We start from the raw sequence: 26,151 nt of genomic DNA, 5'->3' as shown, positions 1-26,151 counted from the left end.
TACCTGAGGGAGATAACCCGGGAGATAACCCGGCTCCCGTTGACGCACACAGCAGCCCCCCCCGCCCGGTACTTTCTATGAGCCCTTCTCCCGCTGCCCCTACGAACCAGCGACAGCCGCACCCACTCGCCCCTACCCCCTCCCAGCGAGCGCCGAGACACAAGCCCCTGCTGCTCCTACTAGGAACAATCCCGCGGGAGGGCCCTACACGCGCTCCCCGCGCCTAGCGATCCCGCTATCTCTCCCCGCGCTTTCTCGGCGCCTCACTGCCCGTTCTACGCAACCGCGCGCCCTTCTACATGCACAGTCCTAAAAAGCTTCAATCGAACCCCTACGTCATTCCAAGCGCCCAACCAATCGGCAGCAGGTAAAAACTGCGCCCGCGGGTCGGGAGCTGTGGGCGGGCACCGCCCTTGAGCGACAGCTCTGCGCGACCAATCAGCAAGGGTTGCGGCTCCGCCACCTCCCCCCTCTGCGGGCAAATCGCTGCTGGAGAGGAGGCGGGGCCTCCCGCTCCCCCTCGTCAGGGCAGCGCAGTAGACGGACAGGCCCGTTGTCCAATGAGAGGCGAGGCCGCCTGCGCAGCGACCGTGTTCGGAACCAATGGGAGCAGCAGCTGGGCGGAGGCCCGAGGTTTCCAAACGCTTCGCGGCGCCATGGGCTGAAAACTAAACCGAGATGGAATCTCCCAGTCTGAACCGGTTTGAGCCGGTTCCGAGTCTGTGGCACTAGGAGGGGGAGAAACGCTGCGCTCACTCCCTGCCGCCGCCGTCGCTGCCTCCGCCGCTGTGTGTGTGACCTGCTCACAGGGGAGCCCGCAGGGGGAGCCGCCGACACATCCACGGGGGCAAAGTTTAGTGCGAGCGGGGGGGAGATGGGGGTGAACTGAGCACCGGCCAGATCAGGGGGAGCAGCGGGGGCCCGGGCAGGCAGAGACTCAGCCAGAGGAGCCCGGGGCCTGGGGAGCGAGAGACCCGGGGCCCACCAACGCAGCGACTCAGCGGGGCCTGGGGAACTAGGGAATCAAGGAGCTCCAGGAAAGCAACGAGCCGGGGCTTGGGGAGCCAGAGCTAAGCAGCCGGGAAGGGAGGGGCTCCATCCCCTGCGCTGGGCGGCCTTGGCCCTGGAGCGGGGAGTTGGGGGCCGAGTCCTTGTAGGGCGAGCCAGGGGCAGCAGGGAGTAAGTGAGCCTGGCCAAGGGGCAGCAGCGCTGAGCGTGTGTCATACAACCAGCCCGTGCACGCTTGTCTTGGAGGCGGTGGGGGAAGAAGGTTGACACCAATAAACGCTCAGTAGGGGAGAGGGCGCGCGTGTGTGTGATTTCTCCTATTTTTTTTTTTTTGGTGTGGTTGAAAACTTCACCCTCCCGCCCGTATTTTTTTTTTAAAGGCAGAGGCTGTAATAACTATTTAGGTAAGTAACTCTTAATACTGGAGGGGAGGTGGAAATCATGGGGTGCGGGGTCAGACGTATGGGGGGACAAAATGGGAGGACTGAAAGGGGCCAGAAGCAGAAGGGGGGATGTGTGCGGAGGGCAGAAAGTCAGTGGGGTAGGAGAGGCACAGTGGGGTGTAAGACTCGGAGCGGGAGCATGGGGCTCTTTGGGGTACCACCGTGAGACGTGTCGGCTGTGCAATTGACTAGAGAGTACAGCTTCCACCACTGATGCCATGGATGTGGGGAAAGCAGGAGCGCGTGAGCAGATGATGTTGGGAGGCTGCTGTGAGGGCTCGTGGGGGTAGATTATGGTCATTTTGTGCCCTTCATATAGGTGAAGGCTGGGGCTGGGGCTGGCGTTGGGAACTCGGGGAACTAGGGACATAATCTGCAAATTATTAGGAGTGGAAGTTTCCAGAAATATTTTTGTGTGTCTGTGCAGCAGTATTGAAACGTCCGCCTGGATCACGTGGGGTGGCCCTGTATACAACGCAGGGACCGAGAGGAGGGAGGGGCTGCAGTGTCCCTGCTGCTCTCTGCAAAGAAACCCACCAAACAGCCTCCTATTCCTAACCACCTACACCCCCCGCCCCCACCCCCCCGTCCGGTAGATACTTTAGTATTAACTACTTGCTAGGAAAACCGATTGGCGTGTAGTTGTGTGTTTTAATGGTATAAATGTTCCATGTACTGCGGTATTCCTGCTGCTTTGCAAGGGAAGTCAGCAACGGCCTTTACATTGGGTGGGTGTGCGTCTGTGTGTTCACGTGTGGGTGTGCTGTATTTGTGCACATCAAATATCTTGCTGATAATAATTCCAATGAATTTACATTGAATTGGATAAATGTTCGGTAATGTGATGTGTCTGCAGCTTTGCAAGGAAATTTAACCAAAATTCTGCTACCCATTATTGCTATAGACACACGTATTCGGGGGAGGGAAACAAGCTCGTTCAGTAGCGTCTGGAACTGCGGTATTAACTTTAACGCAAATGCGCTATATTTGTGTATGTGTCTATATTGGTGTATAATGCATGTGTGGTGTGCTGTGCATGTCTAATTGTGCATAGGCTGAACAGTTAGAAGAAACTGAACTTTTAATTGCGTGCTATAAATAATCACAGTTAGTGTGGAAGAGTGTGGTGGGATGCTGATTTGACTTTCATTGTAGTTAGAAGTGGAGCTGTTTGCTCGCTGAGTGGGGCGGGGTAACTGTATGTTTCTCCTACTTCTGTACTTAAATGAAGCGTGCTGCTGCCCCCGCGCAGCCCGAAGTAGCGTAGCCGTCTCTCTTTGTAGAGAGTTGTATTTGACCTAGAGTTTAACTCCCGTGTTTTAAGCAGATTTTTACTTGGTTTTTGCGTGTATGTTCTAATTCACCCAGCCCAAATCATTTTTAAATTGCTATTCTAATCTCTTTATGAAACGGTAATCGGTACACTTGGTCTAAGTATTCTTGCACTTGATTGCACAAGGCTACTGAAACATCGGGTACCTATATAAGCATTACGTTTCCATTCTTCCGGGCTTCGGCAAGTGTCAGATTCTTCCCATGTTTATTAATTTTCATAGTATTTGGTTTGTTTTCACTCCAGTTTTATTAGCACTGTTGTATTAATATATTTTGCCATCTAGAAGCGTTTTTAGGTGCAGGCTGATCTATGGATGGGGGTGGGAGTCTAGCAGATTGCATACAATACTGTAGGCTTGATGTAGGCACATTATTAGGAGTAGGGAATCAAGTTAATCGCAGTTGGCATTGACCACAAAGCCGCCATTTTTGTATTTCAGTTCACCAGTAGGTAGGTCATTTTGAAGATAATACTGGGAGTGGCAAAGTGCTCTATTAGAAATGTTTCCTTTCTGCTTCCATGACTAATAACTAATAACTTCTAGTCACGTGGAGGCTGAAGAGCGCTCTTAAGACCGTTTTAAAGCAGTTGGAGGCAGCTTACACCTAAATTGAATGTCAATTTAAACGTTGCTTAGATTTAAAAGCAGCTTTCCTACTTCACTGTTTAGCCATGTGCAGCAGATGCAAACGGAAGGGGGCGTGTCTGAAAGTGTATGCAGAGGAGGGGGGAGTTAAATGTAACTCGAAGATTATATGAATTGAATAGTTTTACTGCCTTTTTACCAGTTGGCACTTTTGTCCAAGGAAGGAGGGTTTCAGGGTTAAAAAGAAGAATCTCACATTTCAAATCTGAAGAAGCAGAAAGAAATCATTTTTGAATCTGCCATTTGTATAACCATAGTGGGGTATGGAATTTATATTTGGAGTGAAGAAAAATTTGACAGCGTGGTGGATTATTTAACTACTTTGCACCATGGCCCTTTTCTGACAACAAAAATTACCACATGGCACGGGGGGGGGACCGAAGCCTGAACCCCCCCTCCCCAAGCCCTGCTGCCCTGGGTGGGGGGCCAAAGCCGAGCTCCTCTGCTCTGGGTGGAGGTCGGGGGGCCAAAGCTGAAGCCCAAGGGCTTCAGCCCCAGGCAGGGGGCCTGCAACCTCAGCCACATCACCCAGGGCTGAAGCCCTCGGGCTCCGGCTTTGGCCTTGGGCCCCAGCAAGTCTAGCCCAGCCCTTGAGACCCCATAAAAGCAGAGTTGGGACCCACTTTGGGGTCATGACCCACAGTTTGAGAACCACTGCTCTAATATTTACTTTTTGCCAGCGCACTAATCATGGAGTAAATTGTATGAGTTCAAAATAAAGATGTGCCCCTCTGGTATTGGAACACTTATTTAGCATGTTTGGTTATATAAATCCCAATGAAAGAAATTTTCTGAATGAGCGCTTTGATGCACGAGTCTCTCTCACATTTTGTGTAGTAATTAGTTGGACAGACTTGGGATACAGCCTCTGTCTTCCTTTCTAAGCTAAACAATTCAACTTGGATGGCATAAGTTATACCTGGTTTCTTTTTAAACAAGAAATGGTAACTTTTTAATATATGCTAGGAATTATTTAGGAAAGAAGATACAGATTATTTCCAGTAGTTTTGCTGGTGAATCAGGGGGACCTAATCCAACAACGTTTGTAGTATTAAGCTTGTTTTGAAATAGAGCTTCTAATAGTCCTTGTGGCTATGTTCAGCCTCCCAGATATCTCCAGTGCTTCTGCTGCTGTTCAGGGGTTTTGCTGCTGCTAGCCAATGTTATGGGCATCACTGAAATGGACGGTCATGCTTAATTTCACTCTGTAGCTGCATGGGGAAGTTATGAGCAAGAGGCTGAGGAATGGTAAAGCCATAGAAAACTCCCTTAATGGCAATGGGTGTGTGTGTGTGAGAGAGTGAAAGCCCTTTCTCCCAGCAGACAAAGTGGGTCATGAAGCTGATCAGATACCTACAAATCAAAGGTTGATATGCAAAGAGCCCCCAGCCACACTCCAGGATGATAATTCCCTTCCAAATAATACCTTAATCTGAGCTGAGCGTCTTGCCTTCACTGCTGTGGATGCCCCTCCAATCTTTTATCACTTTTTGGCTTGTAAAAGTCCTGTAAATTTTTCAAACTCTGGATTTTACTGTACTGTATTTTAATACATATGTATGTTTGGGTGGAAAATATGCTCTTGGTAGGTTTATTCCTTTAGTGTGGGAGATCTTCACTGTCCCTTTTAGTCAGATTTCTTTTTAATTAGAAGTGGGCAAGTAAGTTATGCTGAAAACTTAATGAATACATTTTGTGTTCTTCTGTTTGAAAAATTGCTCCTAAGCCTAGCACTAACTTCTCCAATTTACTTGTGTGAGAGATGCACCAAGAATTATTTCTCAATTGTGAGCAGTTCATTGCAAATATTTGAAAATTGGTCTGGGCTGCTGTTGATTGGATACATAGGTGACAATTCAGTTCCACAAAAATCATAAAACTAGACTTCAAGCGTGCATATTTGATATGGAAACTCAAAAGTCTATCTGAATATTCTTTAATATTAGTTTAAATTTAATTTTTTTGGCAAATATTCCTGTCAATAAACTTATTTGCTAGAGTGTTTGCAGAAAATTAACAAACAAAAAATTACCTCCAGTTGAAACAAATTAGTTAAATTTTAAACAGATATTTGCAAATTTTGTTATTAACCTAGCTTGGCTTTTAGTGTGGCTTGCTAATGCTGTAACATGTTGAATTCTGATTCTCATATCTACAGTCTTACCTTGAATTGGAATGGAAACTAAGGCCAGCTAAACTTAAGTTTATTCACATGTATTAAGTCTCCCGGTGTAAAATCTACTGCCAACCTGTTTGGCATTATAATTTGTAAGTTTTCAGATAGACATGGTCAATATTGAAGTTTTTCTAATATTTGCAGTATTGCACTTTCATAATTCAACATGCGGTGACATTGACATAAAATTTTATCTGCGAGGTCTAAGAAAAACTACACAGTTAAAAGTTTTCTTTCCAGTTTTGACGTGAGATAGGTATATTGAACAGGTCGCTTATAAGCAGCTGTAGAAATAGTTTCCAGCAAGTTTGTAAGAAACTATGATTAACTTCTCTAGTTTGATCTGATTCATTTTATTTTGCAGTAATCTATGCCAGCAATTATGACAATGTTAGCAGACCATGCAGCTCGTCAGCTGCTGGATTTCAACCAGAAATTGGATATCAATCTCTTGGACAACGTGGTGAATTGCCTGTACCATGGAGAAGGAGCCCAGGTAAAATATATGTCCAAAAATATGGAAGTCTTAATTCAAGAGTATTATAAAGTTCGCCTTATTAAAACTTTACATTAGTCTATAAATCCTTAGAGGAACGCTAAGTCAAATAATTTAATTCATTTCAAGTTCACCAAACAAATTTAAGCAAGGAGTGAAACCGGAGGCAATTTCATTCTGATATGACTAGAATTCTCATGGAAAGACTATTTGGAAGTATTGGTGACAAGGTATCTTACAAATTCGGCAGACTACCTGATGCTGATTTGTGTCCCAGTGTTTAAAGGAGGCTTTAAGATAAGACAAACATGAAAAGAACATTTATATCTAAAAGGATCTGCTTACCCAGTCGTTCTTCTGTTGTTAAAGGTATGGAAAAGTATGCTTTGATAAGAGCTGTATCCATCACAGCCCAACTTCTATACTTTATTCCTGCAGGGAAGTCATAATCATGCCATATTTGACATTCTGTTAGCATGAAAATAGTTGTGATGTCACAAATTCACCATTGACTTCACTCCAGGATCATATTTAAGGGAGAAACCTTTTGTTTAAAATAACTCTGGTTATTGTACATAACAAAAGACATTATAAAAATGCATGTGATGTCTGGACTCTTCTTTCCTTTATACTCCTTCTTTTGCCACTCTTTCCATGTACATCCAGTGGATTGAGACTTTTGGCACTTCGTACTCACTGTATTTTAAAGTTGCTTTATGCTACCTGTCTAAGAGTGAACCTTTTATGGCCTTTTTAAATCAGTTTATGTAAGCACTATATAAAAGCTAGGTCTTTCATTTTTAAAGATAAGTATTGCTCAAACAATACTAACATGTCTGTTTTCCTGGCATACTTTTGTTGTTTTATAATATTTGTACAGTGTCACAGATTTTGTGGCAAATAATGGCTTGTAGCTAGTATCCCACCCTAAATTATCAAACATTGAACAAGACTTGAAGAATGTGACAGTATCATAAAGAGGCTAAATATTTGTAACCTAACACTTCTTCTGTCCCCTTTCCCAGATCCCCCTCACTAAAATAAATAAAACCAACCACACATATACCCACTTTGTATATTGGTACCTCCATAAAGGGCAGTCTGCTATGCCAGTTTTCTTAGTGTAGATTCTTATAGATGCTAAAATCCATTGTTTGACCTTGTGTACATCTTCTGGGATGTGTACAATGTGTGAGCTCCTTTCCAAATTTAAGCTGTCACAAGTTTACGTTCATAATATGACAATTTCTCATATACTCTGAAGCTGTGAAATTTCTTATGCAAAGTAACATCGTATGGACTCCTAAATATTTGCTATTTAAATAGTATATGCAGCAAGTCTTAAAGGAGCTCTTAAGATATCTGCTTTCTGTTTAGTATTCAGCATTCAGAGGATATATTCCAGTTGTAATTCCTCCTAACATCTAATACCAATTCAACAAAAGAATACTAAACAATTTTGTTGAAAAAAATGCCATTGCTCTGACAATGAAAGAGATTGAATGGTTCCATTTATAAATCAAATGGGTACAATTTCATTGGATTTGTGGGTCTTTTAAGCTTTTGACACTTAGATAAGCTAATGGCAAAAGAATTGAAAAAGGAAAATGGACTAAAATTGTCAAAAGCAAATTGTTTAAGCATATAATTGTATCAGAGCATAAATACATGGCTTCTTCATGAAAAGTTTCAGTATGTAGTGTATTAAAAAGTGTGTATTCCTGTGGAAGCACACATTTTTCAGTGACAGGTTTCAGAGTAGCAGCCACGTTAGTCTGTATTAGCAAAAAGAAAAGGAGTACTTGTGGCACCTTAGAGACTAACCAATTTATTTGAGCACAAGCTTTCGTGAGCTACAGCTCACTTCATCGGATGCATCACGAAAGCTTGTGCTCAAATAAATTGGTTAGTCTCTAAGGTGCCACAAGTACTCCTTTTCATTTTTCAGTGAGTATCTTCATATTACTGACTCTCGTATGTATATTTCCACAACAAGCACTAGTACCAGCAGAAGCACTGCCTCTAAAAGGCAGACTTGGCACAGAGCACAGCTTCAAAACTGGCTCAAGCAATAGGAATGCAAAGTTAGCTGAGATTAAGTTATTTAAAATTTTTTCTCTTAAACATTAAAGACTTCCATGCTTCCTCCCCTGAAACCACTTGCATGTGGAAAAAATGCCTCTGTCCTTAAGGCTCACTTTTGCCATAGTGATTACAAAACCCTCAGCCTGCTTATCAGGTAGGCAAGTGAGAAACTATGAATGCCCATCTTCCCCCTCCTTTCTTTTCCTGTTTACTTTATTCTTACTAACTTCATCATTCCTGCCTTTCCACAAGTTAGATCTTTTAAAGTTATGATTACTGAGTTCTGTATTTTGATCTGAATGTAAAATATATAAAATTCCATACAGGTGTCTTAACTCATCCCCACCATATTTATTTTGTCCATCTTGTTTGCCATCTGTTGGACATGTAGATTTTGAGCCCTCTGGGCCAGGGGACTGTCTTTCTTATATGTGTGTACATAATGTATGTAAGGTACATAATATGCTTATTTCCAGTGACTTAAGAATACAAATGTCTTAGTGCAACTGTATTCTGAAAAGTAACTGTAAAAATGCACATACTTATTCAACAGATCTGCTCCTTATGTTCAGTCAGGCCTATTTGTTAATTTGAGTGACAAAAAGTAAGTTTTAACTGTGTTACACTTGGGAGAGTGAGGTAGATTCTATTAGGCCTTTTATGCGCCATTGTTTAGTATGGCAAAAATTTCAAACCTGCCTTCTCATAAAATCAGGTGCCGAATACCAGGTTTCCATTGATTGCAGTGGATTTGTTGGTAACTGCGTTTTTTCCAGAAGTGCCCAGTTACTTGGCTTTCTAAATGTGGATCTAGGAGTCTGATCTTAAGCACTCAGATATATAAACTAATCTAAATTTCATATAGTTATTTTGCACACCCACTGAAGACAGGATGGTTGGACAGGTCACCGAGGGTCTACTTTGGCCTGTATAATCCTTATTAATAGGGCTGTCAATTAATTGCAGTTAACTCAAGCGATTAAATAAAACAAATTAACTCGATTTTAAAAAAATTAATCACTATTAATCACAGTTTTAATCGCACAGTTAAGCAATAATAGAATACTAATTGGAATTTATTATAAAGATCGGTTTTCTACATTTTCAAATATATTGATTTCAGTTTCAACACAAAGTGGTCATTGCTCACTTTATATTCTTGATTACAAATATTTGCACTGTAAAGGTAAAAGAAATTGTATTTTTCAATTTACCTCCTACAAGTACTGTAATCCCTTTATCATGAAAATGCAACTTACACATGTAGAATTTTGTTGTTACATAACTGCTCTCAAAAACAAAACAATGTAAAACTTTGGAGCCTACAAGTCCACTCAGTCCTACTTCTTTTTCAGCCAATCGCTAAGATAAACAAGTTTGTTTACATTTATGGGAGATAATGCTGCCTGCTTCTTATTTACAGTGTCACCTGAAAGTGAGAATAGGCGTTCGAATGGCTCTTTTGTAGCCAGTGTTGCAAGGTATTTATATGCCAGTTATGCTAAACATTCATATACCCCTTCATGCTTCAGCCACCAATCCAGAGGACATAATTATGTAAGTGGGGGAATGGCCCCGCTATTGTGGGGAACTTTTCTGGCTTACACACTACTCTGGTGAAATTGGCTAGCAAAAGAATCTGAGTCCTTGCTCCTACTCCCTTTACCCAGAGGCCTGCCTGACCTCAAGGACTCCCCTTCCCCTCTCCTGTGTAGCAGAGTTCTTGTAACCCTAACAAGACTGGGTCCAGAATTCCTGCGGAGCTTGACCCCCAATCTTGTTGTGGTCATTAAGACAGGGGCTAAGGTGTCCCCTGTCCAGGATTTTCTTTTCGCATTGAATGCTTCCCTGACCCCACTGATGTTACATATAGTTCAAAGCAAATACAATTATTAAACAGCAACCAATTTAAAAAAATAAGAAAAAATTGGAAAGGTTAAAGGAAAACACATAACGCTCTGTGAGCACGGGGGAAACAAAAACATCCGTCTCTGGAGGGTAAGGGAAATTCAGTCTGTTCCTCACATGCCGGGCCCTGGCTGTGCTGCAGGCATGCAACAGGTCAGACACTTGCTCTGGCAGTGGCTACATACCCTCAGGCTCTAGATCAGGGGTGGGCAAACTTTTTGGCCTGAGGGCCACATTGGGGTTGCAAAACTTTATGGAGGGCCGGATAGGGAAGGCTGTGCCTCCCCAAACAGCCTGGACCCCGCCCCCTCCCACTTCCTTCCCCCTGACTGCCCCCCTCAGAACCCCCAACCCATCCAACCCCCGCCCCCTCCAAGGACCCCGTCCCCTGACCGCCCCCTCCAAGGACCCCGTCCCCTATCTAACTCCCCTGCTCCCAGTCCCCTGACTGCCCTGACCCCCTATCCACACCCCCGTCCCCTTTTTGCCCCCCTGAACCTCTGTCCCAGCCAACCGCTCCCTGTCCCCTGACTGCGCCCCCCCTCCTGCACCACACCGCTCAGAGTGGCAGGAGCTCACAGCCACGCCACCGCGCTGCCCAGCAGGAGCGGTGGGCCAAAGTGCTGGTGGCACAGCATGTTGAGGGGGGGACGGGACAGCAGGGGAGGGGCCGGGGGCCAGGAGCTCAGGTTTGTCCACCTCTGCTTTAGATGGTAGGACCTTTCTTCCCAGTGCCAGCCAGCCCCCACCTGCCCCAGGCCTGCAAGACCTCTTGGCTGGTGGCGTCTCCTCCTTGCTTTGCTCTGCTCTGCTGCTCACTATGCTTGGCTCTGGACTGCTCCAGCCCCAGCTTCACTCTGACTCAGCACTGTTGCTGTTCTGCCTCCAGCTCAGCTCCCTGGGCTGCTCCACTTGCCCTTCTGGCTGGCATGGCTCTGCTCCCCAGCTCAGCTTGGGCTCCTGCTCTGTCCTTAGCTCAGCCCACGCTGGCCATTGTCAGCTCCAGCTCTCACAGAAGTTTGGACCCCCGGGCTTCTGAGTCCATCATTGGCCTGTCTGTCCTGTCAATGAGGCTGACCTGGAGCTTTGGCCTCTCCCCATTGGACCTGGTACTGTCAGTCTCAGGGTCCTGATTTCTCATTGGCCCTTCCGCTTTCTTTTGGTACTGGGAGATGGCCAACCAAAAAACCCCACTAAGTTTCAGTAAGGGGTCCACAGTCCCCTTACATTTCCATATCTATGATGTTGATTAAAAAAAAATGCATTAATTAAATTTGTGACTGAACTCCTTTGTATGTCTCCTGCTCTGTGATTTTTTTTACCTGCATTCTGCCATATATTTTATGTTATGGCAGTCTTGGATGACAGACCAGCACGTTGTTCGATTTTTAAGAACACTGTCACTGTAGATATGACAAAATGCAAAGAAGGCACCAATGTGAGATTTCTAAAGGTAGCTACAGCACTAAACCCAAGATTTAAGAATCTAAAGCGCCTTCCAAAATCTGAGAGGGACAAGGTGTGGAACATGTTGTCAGAAGTTTTAAAAGAGCAACGCTCCAATCCAGAAACTACAGAACTCCAACCACCAAAAAAGAAAATCAGCCTTCTGTTGGTGGCATCTGACTTGGATGATGAAAATGAACGTGTGTCAGTCCACATTGCTTTGGATTGAACCAATCATCAGCATGGAAGCATATCCTCTGGAAGCTGAAGCATGAAAGGGCATACAAATGTTTAGCATATCTGGCACATAAATACCTTGCAACGCCAGCTACATCTGTGCCATGTGAATTCCTGTTTTAACTTTCAGGTGACGTTGTAAATAAGAAGCGGGCAGCATTATCTCTCATAAATGTAAACAAACTTGTTTGTCTAAGCAATTGGCTGAACAAGAAGTAGGACTGAGTGGACTTGTAGGCTCCAAAGTTTTACATAATTTTGTTTGAGTGCGGTTAGGTTTAAAAAAAAAATTGCACTTTTAAGAAAAAGAGATTGCACTCCAGTATTCTATGAGCTGAATTGAAAAGCACCATTTTTTTCCTTTTTTTTTCAGTGCAAATATTTGTAATCAGAAATATGAAGTGAGCAACGCATCGTGTGTTGTAATTGAAATCCATATATTTGAAAATGTAGGGAACATTCATAAATATTTAAATAAATGGTATTCTATTCTTGTTTAACAGTGCTGTTAAAACTGCGATTGTGATTATTTTTTCTCTCTCAATTAATTGCAACTAATTTTTTAAATCATTTGATAGCCCTAGTTATTAATGGTTGTAATGAGGGAGAAGGAAAGAATGCAGTGCTGTCTTTAGAAATACCTCTTTTTACTTGTAAGGCAACAGAAATCAAGACCATAAATGTGGAGCCCCTTGATGTTGCTTTAAAGTCACTCGAGTACAATAATACTATTTCATATTTGCCCAGTTCTTTACATGAAGAACTTAAGTGCCTTCTATTTCAGGATGCAGTGGGTTCTAATGCAAGTAGAGTAGTGTAAGTACTTGCACTAAAGCCTGTGAGATACAGGAGGTCAGACTAGGTGATCTATTGGTCCCTTCAGGCCTCAAGTTCTATGAATATATGAAAGCTTGTAAATTTAGAGTATTAAGTAGAACTTATTCTGAACATTTTCTCTTTATGGACTAATTCCATTCCATTCTGGTTTGAGAGAATGCCAAAGTGTTAGTTAACAAAACTTGCTGACCCAAAGAGTCAGAAAACATTTGATGTGATCTGTTGCTCCTGGCGTAATTCAAACCGCTTTTGGTTTTAATGTGGTAAGTGTTTAAACTGTTCAAAAAACATTTTTGTTTTAACCTTTTTTAATTTTATTTTGTTACTGTAAATAGCTTCTAAAATGCATTTAATTGTGTTTTGTTATCCTTCTTTAGCAAAGGATGGCACAGGAAGTCTTGACTCACTTAAAAGAACATCCTGATGCATGGACCAGAGTTGATACTATTTTGGAGTTCTCTCAGAATATGAACACCAAAGTAAGCACCTGGTCTTTAATTGACTTTTCTCCCTTTCTTCCATTCATAAACTTTGAGGAAGGTATCTCATTTTTAGCATTAGCTTTTGTTGCTTCAAACCACATTTTTTTATTGTTTTATTCCTAAAATTGCCTTAAATTTAACTCTACCATAAATAGGCCTAGCATTTAAGTTTCCCTTTACATTGACACAGTTTTCTTAAGGAAGAGATAAATTAGAAATAAAGTATTTCAGGGCACATGCAGAATTCATATGAGTTTGGTATATGTACAGATCTGAGTAATATAAAATTTGCTAGGGCCAAATTTTGTCCTTGAATAAATGTTTGCTCTCATTATTGGGAGCCATGTGCACATAACTGAGGGCAGAATTTGTTCCTAAGTATTTTGAAGGTAGAGCAGAACACACAATGATCAGATTGGGATTATTTGGGGCAGTCTAATCAATACAAGCAAGGCACCCCAAACACTTTGTAGTGTTGGCTATAATCTGTATTGGCTTGCAGAGCACACTAAGTTATACAACTTTTTAAACCTGCCGCCATTATAGTGACTGATTAAGGGGACAGAACTCAGTTTTTATTTGCAATTCTACATGTTTTACTCTAAGACTTCTAAGCAATTTGAACAGAAGAGTTGATCAAAATGTGTTTTGACTGTCTTAAGTTTGACTCACACTTCTCTTTAATTTTAAAGTAATTTTTATGCATGGTTTTCTGCTTGATACACGTTACTTTAATATACTTTGTGTTCGAACAGAAAATAGCCATGTTCAGGTATGTTTCTGAATTCAGATAGTATTCATGAAACAGTCCTAACTTTTTAAAATTTATTCTGTAAATTTTAGGGGAAAACAGTTTAAGAACTTCCTCAAAGTGCTAACCTTTAAGTAACAGTGTTTGCCTGTTTGCTTGCCTGGTAAACTTTGCTTTTTATACTGACAGACATTACTAATGTTTAAGTTGATTTATCAACAGTATTTTTAAAAACTCAAATTTGTCTTGTGAAAAATGAGATGATTAGAGGAACAGAAAGAAAGCAACAGGTAAAGAATTCTTCAATTTACATAAATTGCAAATGATTTGGTGCTAAATTTATGCACTATGACATTTGGCTTTTATGCAATCATATTTTATCTTTAAAGCTGTTAACACTATCTGATATTAATCATAATGTTCCATTATGTTGATTGCTTGTAATAGGAAGAAAAGGGGTGTCTTCCTGTGCAACTGACACAGCTAGGCTTTGACGGCAGGCCTCCACAAGGTCTACCCTTTTGATTCCCTTTAACTGAATTCTGTTCATCAATTGTTTTTGTTTCTTGGGAGGTGGGAGGGAAAGGGGATTCAATGCATAGAATAAGTAATTAATAAGGGTACCATAGAAATTTCTGCCATAGGGATCATTTCATGCATTTTTTCATTTAGTCTTTGCTGTTCTGTCCCTCACCTTCATAACTCAGCAGTCGATTTGTGCAATGCTTCTGATATTTAGCATAAGATAAAACCAGAGACTAAATAACTACTAGAAAAACATTACCTGAATTTTGAGTGCTACATAAATGTGCTTGTACTTTTTATAGATTATAGACATCTATACATTACTGGAATCAAATCCAAGATGTTTAGAATTAGACAGTATTTGCAATTCTGGGCTGAAAAGAATTCCACCTATTGGAGCAGGGCAGGTACTTGAAACACAGTGCCAGAAATGACTGACTAGAAAATAAAACAAGGCTTAAAAAGACTATATTGTCCAGGATAGGGACTGGGAGCCATCAGCATCTATTCCACGAGGTGGCTTACATAGTCTTCTAGCATGGTATGCCAGGAGGGTGGATTGGACACAGTAATGATGTTGAGGCATTTGCCTTCTCTGTTTCAGTTCATGTGCAAGTGGTACAGCAAAGTTGAAGTTGGCAAGGTTCGCTTTGCTTCTTTCTTATACATAAACTGGGAGAAGTAAATGCGTAAAAAATTAGTGGACAGAAAGGGTAAAAGAGACAAGGAATCTAGAAAAGGAAATAAATGAAAAACAGGATAATGGTTAGACATTTGCCTGTATCATTAAAAAGTTGTGAATTAAGTTTGTCTGGAAGTCTCAGGTCACTTTTTGTGTGTGTGTGGGCGGGGGGGGCTCTAACAAAAAGTTTCCATCCCCCTTTCAAAGCAAATTGATTTGATTTGTTGAAAATACAGCTCTCGGGAGTTGTTAAGGAAGTAAAGATACAGTTTTGGTTAGCCATTAGCTTTAAGTGTATTATTAATGTGACTGCAGCCATACAATTTCGGAACTTTAAAGTGGTTCAGAGCTGCTTTGGGAATGTTAATGCTGCCTGATATCAGTGTTCAACCATTGAGTTTAGGTTGAATTTTATCACCAGCTTTTATACGTTTTTTTGTTTTGTTTTGTTAGCTTCTAGTTACCTGTAACAGAAACAGAGGCTATACCTATAAAACTATTTTAGTTGCTGAGGTTGCTTGCTATAAAGTAGAGCATGCTGTTTTAAAGAAAATGTATGCTTGTGAATCATATTCTCCTATACAAATGTTTCCTTGGCTTCACTTCAGCTAGTGTTAGTTGTACAAATTTAAAAACAAAACCCAGAAGATAAACATTTACTACTGATTATGAAAAAAATTGGCATTTGTTTTCTGTAATTGCAGAATATTCCTTAGACTTCAAAAACATTGTACATAGTTATTCTGCAATGTGGAATTTTTGAGTGAAACAGGCAAAAATTGGTAGTGAGCAGGAAGGCATATAGAAGTAAACACTGTCAAGATGAGAACAGCAAAAACATTAATGTTTTTGAGTACAATGTAGTTTGGGACAGTCTACGTTGTGCTGTTAAAGTGTGCAGTTTACATGATCCCTGTGGTTGAAATGCTAATGAATTCTACTTTGTATAACAACTAACCATTTTAAAGATGAACTCTTATTCTCAGCCAAACTCTAGTCATACTACTAGATAGACATGAATAAGTTTACCTTTCAGGCATTGGTACTGTCTTCCTCCCTAAGCAACCACTGACTAAAGAAACACAAAGTTCCTTTTCCCTTTTTTCCTTTCTGTCTGTTCACTTTTAAAGTGCATGACCTATTAAGTTGCTGGTCATGCCAGAATTCTCTTTACTACTTATGGTGAGTAGGCAGTAGGGACAAAATGGATTGAATGAAGCGGCCTCCCCCGCCCTAATAAACTCTTTCCAAATTTTTGGGTCAGAGCTCAGGAAGCAATACCTGAAAGGTAAAAGGATTTCAGAGTGCATGTTAAAATTTTAATTACTTTTGACTGAGCAAAAAAGATCATCTTTAAATTGTAGAAATAGCTGCCGTAGGGGTGGGGATTGAAATTAAGTAAACCTGTGGGTTGTCTTGCTGTTCCTTAAGTAACACACCAGTGAAGTTTGGGAACCACTTTCTTTATAAAGTGCCAGTGACAATACATATAATGCTAAGCCAAGATCTTTCATTTCAGAGGGATAGTAGAGGAAACCATCCAAGCTGCTAAATTTTTTAGGAGCCTGGTGGTTTTAATACTTGAACATATGAGCAGTCATTTATGTTGTGAATTCATATCTGGCTGCTACTTTCTCTTCTACAGATAGCCCCTTTGGCTGCCAAATGGGTTTTTTTATTTCTCCTCCTGGTGTGAGCATGATCAAACAGCAGGACTTATTTAGAGTAGCAGACAATAAAAACAAGAAAAATGCATGAACAACTCAGTAAATGGGTGAATAGACTTTATTTTTAACTAAATTTGTTAGTTTAATATTTTTGAAATCTTAGATGTTAAGTGTGAATGTTTGCTTGAATGAGAATCCTAAAAGTTATTGTTAGTCCTACAATAACATACTCACATAATGCTCTTCTCCAATTTTCAGTATTATGGACTTCAAATTTTGGAAAATGTGATAAAAACAAGATGGAAAATTCTTCCAAGGAACCAGTGTGAAGGTAGGAAAATACACTATATTTTGTATGATGATTTTGAATTTGATAGTTAACTATGTTTGTTGACATCTAAATAACTTTCAATTTCAAACATAATTAGTTTGTCTTTTGGATTTAGTAGATGAGGGATCCATACTGTAACATTTGTGAGCCTAGCAGGACAAGTTTTCTATTCGTTACGGGGCTGATTAGCAGAGATGCTGAGCACCTGCAGCTTCCATTAATTGTAATGATGTTGTAGAGAGTGCTCAGCACTCGGATGATCAGGCCATAGATGTGTCTGCTGACCATTATAGAGCTCCTTAGGTAGTTTAAAAAAAAAAGATGTGTAAGTTGTTTTGGCAATTTTATTCAAAATAACATTGCTTTTTTTGCCCTTAAAGAAGTTTTGAACTCATGACTCAGTCTTGATTCTTGGATCTATTCTCCTTTCTCTCACTAGTCTACAGCAGGGGTTCTCAACCTCTTTCTTTCTGAGATCCCCTCCCGGCATGCTATAAAACCTCCACCGTCCACCTGTGTCACAACAACTGATTTTCTGCATATAAAAGCCAGGGTCGGCATCAGTGGGTAGCAAACAGGGCAATTGCTTGGGGCCCTAGGCCACAGGGAGCCCCGTGAAGCTAAGCTGCTCAGGCTTCAGCCCCAGATGGTGGCACTCAGGGCCTCAGGCTTCAGCCCCGTACAGTGGGGCTTTGGCTTTCTGCCCTGAACCCCAATGAGTCTGATGCTGGCCCTGCTTGACGGACCCCCTAAAACCGGCTCATAGCCCTGCAGGGAGCCCTGGACCTCAGATTGAGAACCACTGGTCTACAGCACAAGTTGGGGGGGAGGGATAGCTCAGTGGTTTGAGCATTGGCCTGCTAAACCCTGGTTTGTGAGTTCAATCCTTGAGGGGGCCATTTAGGGTTCTGGGGCAAAAATTGGGGATTGCTCCTGCTTTGAGCAGGGAGTTGGACGAGATGACCTCCTGAGGTCCCTTCCAACCCTGATATTCTATGACTTTAAAAATTGCAGTGGTTATTATAACTGATCAGATGTTGTCCTTTGCCAGTGAGAAGGAATAGTTGGTCCATCAAGATGTTTCTAGCTCAGGCAAGTCAGGAAATTTGGACCTTAAACTAATTTCCTGGTAGTGTTAGCTATGTAAAAAAACTCTTGACAATGGTTGTAATCGTTCTAAACTTCTTATACTCTTTTGTTACTGGTAGTGGTTTTTGTAAAACATTTCTGAAGTTCCAGGAGACTTAGAAGTATAATTTCTGCTGTGATTTTTCACAGTGAAGTTTTGTGATGCCACTTGAACTTGTGCTGCTGCTTCTCTTCTGCTAAGCACTGCAGTTTCCAGGTTTTAAAGAGGACCTATTCTTGATGAAGAGTACTATCTGATGAAGACTAATGAAAAAAAATCATTGTTTCCCATCCCATGTGATATTTTTGTCCATTTTTAAGATTCTCGCTCCAACAATAGATGTGGAAGTGGAGTTTTTGTGACATCAGTAGAGGGAAGTCACACCATCTCTCAGGAAGTGGCGTCAAAGCCAAGATAAAAACACTAATCTCTGTAGAACTTTAGAGAAATTTTCAGCGCTCTAAAGGGACATCTTCAACTTGAAATCTAGTAAATTTTAATAGTAGGTTTGGGTACTATACTTGTTTAATTTTATATTTGCTTTTTTCTAAAAAAAAAAAAAAACCCAACAAAACTTCTTGCTGTGTGTAAGACATAAGCAAAATGGGTCACTGAGAATAGGTACAGGCTATATATGAAGTTTAGTCAAATGAACACGTTTAATAGATGTTCAGATGGTAGAGGATGGAACCATTGGCAAGGCATAATTTACTATGTAGATTTATTTTAAATTGGGGGGAAGAAATTGGCTGTAAACATGCTTATCTGATTCAAGAAGACAAATGCAGAAGGCAGAGAATAAGACAGTTGAAATTATGAATAGGATCGTTGTGGGAAAGATTGTTGGATAAGAACTAAGATGCCCACAATATCAGATAGGGTCCCCAAGTAAAATAAGCTCTCTGTTCCTCTCCTCTTGCCCCACTTCTCTATACAGTGCTTACCATAGTTGCTCTCCTTCACCCACTCTGTGTTCACTTGCAAAACAGTTGGCAGCTGATTGAGATGTTTGATGCTTATTCAGACTTCCTACAATTGGAGCTGGAAGGTGAGGGAAAGCTGGGGGGTCAGCAGTTGATGCTGAGGATAGAGTAGTTACTAACTCAGCATTGCTTGTGGCCCCTAGTGGAGAGAGGCAGGGGTAAAGCAGTAGGTGGCAACAGTCCCAACATCTCAAGATGTGGTAAAAGCTCGGGATATCTGGTGCAGGAGTGAACTGGCTGACCAAATATAACACATTTTCATGAGTAAATTACTTAAACATGCATTGGATTAATGAGTGCACAGGCCAGATAAAACCAGTTGTGTGAGAGGTATGGGGGGGAGAGAGGGTGTAGATTGCCGTTTAGACCAAACTGTCTTAAATGTTACTTGTAACAGTAGATGAAAATCACTCTATTGAAAATCACACTCATCTACATTATACTCTTTAATTTCATTTGTCTTCTGGCAGATTGGGACTATCAGTCCAATATTAGGGCTGGGATTGTATTTTACGTGATTTCAGCTACTCCTATAATAATGATCATAGTTGGATTAGTGGCTAAAAGAAACTAAAATACAACCCTAGTTCTAAAACTAAACAGTCTACTTCTGTTTTTTCCTCTGTTTTCTGCCCTACATCCTGGGAACTGTTCTGGGAACGGGAGAGGGGCCAGATATGCGGCGTTGTGGTACGGCTCTGTGGCTCCATCTTTTTGGCTTTAGCAGCGTCAGATGGAGGAGGGGGTAGAGCCTGCTGAGTGGGTATTTCAGCTCTGCCGTGTTTTCATCTCTTTTGCCTTCTAAACTAATGGCTGGGACCTGATAGCAGGGAACTGCACTTTTCCAACCTTCATCTGGCTATCTAATTGCCCAGCAAGCTGAACATACTGAGGCCTGCTCAGTTTGACCCAATCATCCAGTTGAAGGGCAAGACTCTGTCTAGTGGATAGAAGTAAAATACAGGGCCAGATTTAAGACTGACTTTTTAGGAGTTTACCCTTCAGTAACAAAATAAGCAATATGACACCCAATACTTCGGAACGAGAAGCTGGATATGAGTCAACAGTGTGCCGTTGTTGCCAAGAAGGCCAATGGCATTTTGGGATGTATAAGTAGGGGCATTGCCAGCAGATCGAGGGACGTGATCGTTCCCCTCTATTCGACATTGGTGAGGCCTCATCTGGAGTACTGTGTCCAGTTTTGGGCCGCACACTACAAGAAGGATGTGGAAAAATTGGAAAGAGTACAGCGGAGGGCAACAAAAATGATTAGGGGGCTGGAGCACATGACTTATGAGGAGAAGCTGAGGGAACTGGGATTGTTTAGTCTATGGAAGAGAAGAAGGGGGGGGGGATTTGATAGCTGCTTTCAAGTACCTGAAAGAGGGGTTCCAAAGAGGATGGCTCTAGACTGTTCTCAGTGGTAGCAGATAACAGAACAAGGAGTAATGGTCTCAAGTTGCAGAGGGGGAGGTTTAGGTTGGATATTAGGAAAAACGTTTTCACTAGGAGGGTGGTGAAACACTGGAATGCGTTACCTAGGGAGATGGTGGAATCTCCTTCCTTAGAAGTTTCTAAGGTCAGGCTTGACAAAGCCCTGGCTGGGATGATTTAATTGGGGATTGGTCCTGCTTTGAGCAGGGGGTTGGACTAGATGACCTCCTGAGGTCCCTTCCAACCCTTATATTCTATGATTCTATGAATCAGGTCATTTTAATTACAATCTTATTTTCACAACACTTACCATCTTCTGGCTGGATTTTCGCAGTAATTTTTACTGAAACGTAGTTAAAGACGTAATGACTTATAATCTTGAAAGCTGGGGTTGCCCGCTATTTTCAGATGGAAAAAACATTGGTTTCTACTGGTAGCTACAGCACTTCTCAGTATCATGGCTGTTAAAATCAGGTCTGGATTGAAGTGTGAATGGAAGAAAACAATGTTATTGGAATGACCTGACTTAAAGATTTGGGGAGATAAGTCTGTGGGGAGATAAACCAGTGCCATGTACCACTGGAAAGCTGAACCTCTTAATTTTTCCTTCAGGGTACAGCATTTGTTTCTAGTCTTATTTGTGAGATACAAACTAATTAAACTGTTTAAAAATTATTATTGGTTCCTCAGAATGGCCACATTTATTGTTACCGATGTGGGCTTAAGTAGTAGTAGGTCTTGGACCAGTGGAATTTCCATTCATTGGCATTATTTTTTTGCCTTCAGTCCAAAATTCCAAATACAGGAAGCTGTCTTCTGAAGACGTGTCCTTTGGACTTGGATTTCTACTCTCATTTTGCCTTGAATTTCTCAACACCTGTACAGCCCTACTGGAGATTGGCATTTTGAGATGTTCTGAGACTGTTGCGTTTGAAGTTGGGCACAGCTGCGTTTGGTTTTCTCAAGTATTGTAGTTTAGTTTTTAAAATTGATCAGTGTGTTGGTCATTTTTGTGCAGATTTTAACTGTATCCTTCATGATTTGATTCCAGATCAGGAACAAAGATAAAGTCAGTGGTCTAAACTACTTTACAAATTTAATGTTTTTAAATGCCTGTCAAATTAAAGCTGTCTGGACAAACCTGGATTCTTGGAATACAGAACTCTTGGGAAGATGTTCAGATTTAAAAAAAAAAAAAAAAAAAAGTATAAAGACCAAGTGTCTGCACCAGTGTACTGCTGGCAACTTGGTCTCTGCCATATTGAGGTGTCAAGATACGGGTCACAATAGGGATGAGCTAGACTTGCTGTTAGGGTGCTCAGCCCCTGTGAGAGTGCATTGCTTTTGTCAATTCCCAGTGTACACGGTGACTTTGCAAGCTCTGGAAGAAAATATATTAAGGCCTCTGAGGGGTAGAGTGGGAAGAAGGATGTGTTGGTTCAGTCCATACATTGAACTTGGGGCAGTCAATCCCCTCTAGTGCCTTTTGAGTATATGAGCAGTAAAATGGCACACAGTCTTGAATGTGAGCACTTGAATTAATAAAATCAAGGAAAGAATACTACATGTTCACTAGTGATTGCTTATGCAGTCTTCTGATGCTTATTTAAATTTTAAAAATTTTTATAAGTGGTTTTTGTATTGGGCTGATTAGTATTAGGAATTTTGTAGTCCACTATTACATTACTCTAAACTAATGAGAGCACACATATAGGGAGTGTCCCATGATAATGGGAACTTGAGAACTAGGTTGGTTTTCTGCTACAAAATATGGAAAGCTTGTCCAGAAAGATACCTTGTTTTTTTGTGCTTATGGTCCAATAATAGAGAGATAATTGACTTCGTAATGTGAAATTAAATTCTACTTTTGTGTTGAAGGTAGCTTATCTTTCACTGAGTTAGTGTGGACACTTGTTTAATCAGTCTGTTATGAAATGTGAGCATTTTTCTCTAGCATCATTTAACAGTGAACATGTTCAGTGACAGTATAACGCATTGGCTCAGAGCAAGGGGCTTAGTTTAGTACTAGCAAAGGCAGGGAACTGTAGAAGCAGCTTATTCCTGGGGTGTGATGAGGGACTCTTCTCCTCCCTCCCGCCCCTCCATTTTACGGCTGTAGTGGGTTATGGAATTAGGTTGGCATTAGGGCTGTCTATTTAATTGCGATTAACTCCAATTAATCACAGTTTTAATTGCACTGCTAAACAGAATACTAATAGAAATTTATTAAATATTTTGGATATTTTTCTGTTTTCGTATTGTATTCTGTTTTGTAATTATAATCAGTGTGTATTTTTATTACAAATATTTGAACTGTGAATGATAAACAAAAGAGAGAGTATTTTTCAGTTCACCTCCTACAAGCACTGTAGTGCAATCTCTTTGTTGTGAAAGTGCAACTTACAAATGTAGGTTTTTTTTTGTTTTGCTACATAACTGCACTCTAAAACAAAACACTACAAAACTTCAGCGCCTATAAGTCCACTCAGTCCGACTTCTTGTTCAGCCAATCGCTAAGACAAACAAGTTTGTTTACATTTTCAGGAGCTAATGCTGCCCTCTTCTTACTTAGTGTCACCAGAAAGTGAGAGCAGGCATTTGCATGGCATTTTTGTAGTCGGCATTGCAAAGTATTTATGTGCCAGATATGCTAAACATTCGTATGCCCTTTCATGCTTTGGCCATCATTCCAGAGGACATGCTTCCATGCTGATGACACTTGTTAAAAAAAGGTGTTAATTAAATTTGTGACACAATTGTCCCCCAAGGAGTTTAATGTCCCCTGCTCTGTTTTACCCACATTCTGCCATATATTTCATGTTATAGCTGTCTTGGACGATGACCCAGCACATGTTGTTCATTTTAAGAACACTTTCACTGCAGATTTCACAAAATGCAAAGAAGGTACCAATGTGAGGTTTCTAAAGATAGCTATAGCACTCGACCCAAGCCTTCCAAAATCTGAGAGGGATGAGGTGTGGAGCATGCTTTCTGAAGTTTTAAAAGAGCAACACTCTGATGCAGAAACTACAGAACCCAAAATCAAACTTTTGCTGGTGGCATCTAACTCAGATAATGATCATGCATCAGTCTGCTTTGGATTGTTATTGAGCAGAACCCATCATCACAATGGATGCATGTCCCGTGGAATGGTGGTTGAAGCACGAAGGGACATATGAATCTTTAGCGCATCTGGCACGTAAATACCTTGTGACACTGGCTGCAACAGTGCTATGAGAACACCTGTTCTCACTTTCAGGTGTCACTGTAAACAAGAAGTATTATCTCCTGCAAATGTAAACAAACTTGCTTGTCTGAGTGATTGGCTGAACAAGAAGTAGGACTGAGTGGACTTGCAGGCTCTAAAATTTTACAATGTTTTATTTTTGAAAGCAGTTTTTTGGTACATAATTCTACATTTGTAAGCAACTTTCATGATAGACATTGCACTACAGTACTTGTATTAGGTGAATTGAAAAATACTATTTTTTACAGTGCAAACACTTGTAATCTAAACATAATGTGAGCACTGTACACTTTGTTCTGTGTTGTAATTGAAATCAATATATTTGAAAATGTAGAAAACATCCAAAAATATTTAAATGGTATTCTATTGTTTAACAGTGCAGTTAATCGCGATCAATTTTTTTAATTGTTTGACAGCCCTAGTTGGCTTACTTCATTGATGAGGAGAGGGCACATACTGATATACTTTAGTTGGGGGAATAAGTGTCTGCATAAGATTTTCAGGGAGAGGACATAGACAGGAAGGGAAAAAAAGATCTGTGTTTTCCCTACTTTTTATGAGAACAAGAAAATAAGATGTTGTACTAAATGCCACTCTTATTTATTATTCATAATTTCCAAAGCCAGAAGGGATCATTGTGATTATCTAGTCTAGTGGTTTTCAACCTTTTTTCATTTGCAAACCAATCTCAACTCTAAGGTGTTAAAAGTAATTTAAGATAGTGGGGAAAGTATTATAGCTTTCTAAAGAGTAAGAAGACAGTATTTCAAAACTTGTTCATGTACCTTGACCAATTAATTATCACAAGAGTCATGGATCTCAATCTGTGATCTTGGAGGTATGAGTATGGGATTGGGAGTCCAGAAATCTTGAATTCTAGTCCTAATTATGATGATTAATTTCTTTGGCCATTCACTTCAGTTTTGCTTTTGTTTCCCTTTCTGTATAAAGTGGGGGGTATTTATTTGTCTGTCTCACAGATGGTTAGTTTATTTTTAACAGTACTTTGACTATAAAAATATTAAACTTGCTTTTAGATAGATGGGATTTCACTGCTATATATCTGTTTAAAATTCAGTATTATGCATAAAGGTCTTAAGTTCACATGATAGTTTTGTGACATACTTGGTACTTATGTAGTACCTTCCTCCTATCTGAGGATCTGCATGCACTTGTATAATCCAGTTAAGGGTGCACATTGTCATGTAATAGAGGATAGGAACAGACGTTATAGTTTAGTCAGGACTGAAGCCCTGTTGCACATGGGGCTGTTCAGATACAGACAAGGGATTACAACCTAAAATGTGTGTGTTTTTTAAAAAGCAGCAAACATGCGAAAGTGTGGGAGGCATTTCCCATTTCTCAGTTTAGTTAAATTTATTACAGTATTTATTAAATTAGGTATTGTATCCGCCGCTGTTGTCCAGCTGTTCATTCAACCCATTGTTTAGCCAGGGTCTCCCCTGAAGCCCTTTCCTTCCAGAATGGCTTCCAACTTCCCAGTACGGACTTGCTCCTCCACAGCGGAGTACCTTCTGAAAGATCTTTAGGATATGTCTACACTGGAATAAAAGACCTGTAGCTGTCCTGCGTCTGCTAACTCTGGCTGCAAGGCTAAAAATTCTGTGTGGGTGTTCGGGCTCAGGTTGGAACTTGGGTTCTGGAATCCTCCCCTCTTGGAGGGTCTCAGATCTTGGGCTCCAGCTCGAGCTCGAATGTCTTGCATAGCAATTTTACAGTCCCCCTGAGCCAGAGTTGACTGACTCAAACACCTGCGGCTGGCCTAATTGCTATGTAGGTGTATCGTTACAGTCAGTCCTGTAATCTTCTAAGATGGTTCTAACTGGTGTCTTGGTTGAAAAAGAGACATTCTGCTCTTGTTCATTTGTGGTTTATGAACACTCCATTCTTTTCTACAATATGGGGGAAGACCGCAAAATAAACTTCTATGAAGCTTTCAGTGTGCTTCCAGAGTATTAAGAAGCTTTGTTAATAGATATTAAACAGAAGAAGTCATGGAGAATGCAGTTTATGAAACAAGTTATTCATGTGCTTGACTCACTGTTTAAACTTGTTTAAACTTATCCTGTGACAACAGTTCTGTTGAGTTGCTCTCAAAAATGAAACATTATTGTAAACTTTATCAAAGGGTTAAAGTTAAAATATTTTTTACTCCTATTTAGAAATATGATCTATGACTTGGTCCGTTAAAAGAATCTGAAGTAGTATTGCATAATACTCCCTGTAAGTAACATATAGTTATAGTGGAAATGCATAATCTCAGCCCCCAAAAAGCAATGGG

General features: G+C 41.0%; 1 protein-coding gene across 3 annotated transcripts in view; it reads left to right on the top strand.

The window, feature by feature from the left end:
- Nucleotides 1–635: 635 nt before the first annotated feature.
- The window catches only part of XPO1 (exportin 1), a 79,079-nt gene continuing 53,563 nt past the window's right edge, over nucleotides 636–26,151 (top strand). Inside the window, exons 1-5 of one of the 3 annotated variants that reach the window (XM_037896002.2) lie at nucleotides 636–852; nucleotides 1,389–1,412; nucleotides 5,974–6,105; nucleotides 12,996–13,097; nucleotides 16,984–17,056. In XM_037896002.2, coding sequence (XP_037751930.1) covers nucleotides 5,980–6,105; nucleotides 12,996–13,097; nucleotides 16,984–17,056 — 301 coding nt within the window. In that variant the 5' untranslated portion in view covers nucleotides 636–852; nucleotides 1,389–1,412; nucleotides 5,974–5,979. Of the gene's footprint in view, nucleotides 853–1,388; nucleotides 1,413–5,973; nucleotides 6,106–12,995; nucleotides 13,098–14,298; nucleotides 14,363–16,983; nucleotides 17,057–26,151 lie in introns of those variants that run through there. The other 2 variants (XM_037896003.2, XM_037896004.2) reach the window with 2 other exon arrangements.

The sequence above is a fragment of the Chelonia mydas genome, chromosome 3 (genome assembly GCF_015237465.2).
Source record: "Chelonia mydas isolate rCheMyd1 chromosome 3, rCheMyd1.pri.v2, whole genome shotgun sequence".
NCBI classification, from domain to species: Eukaryota; Metazoa; Chordata; order Testudines; family Cheloniidae; genus Chelonia; species Chelonia mydas.
Note: the sequence above shows the minus strand (reverse complement) of the source record. Positions and strands in the feature narration are given on the sequence as shown.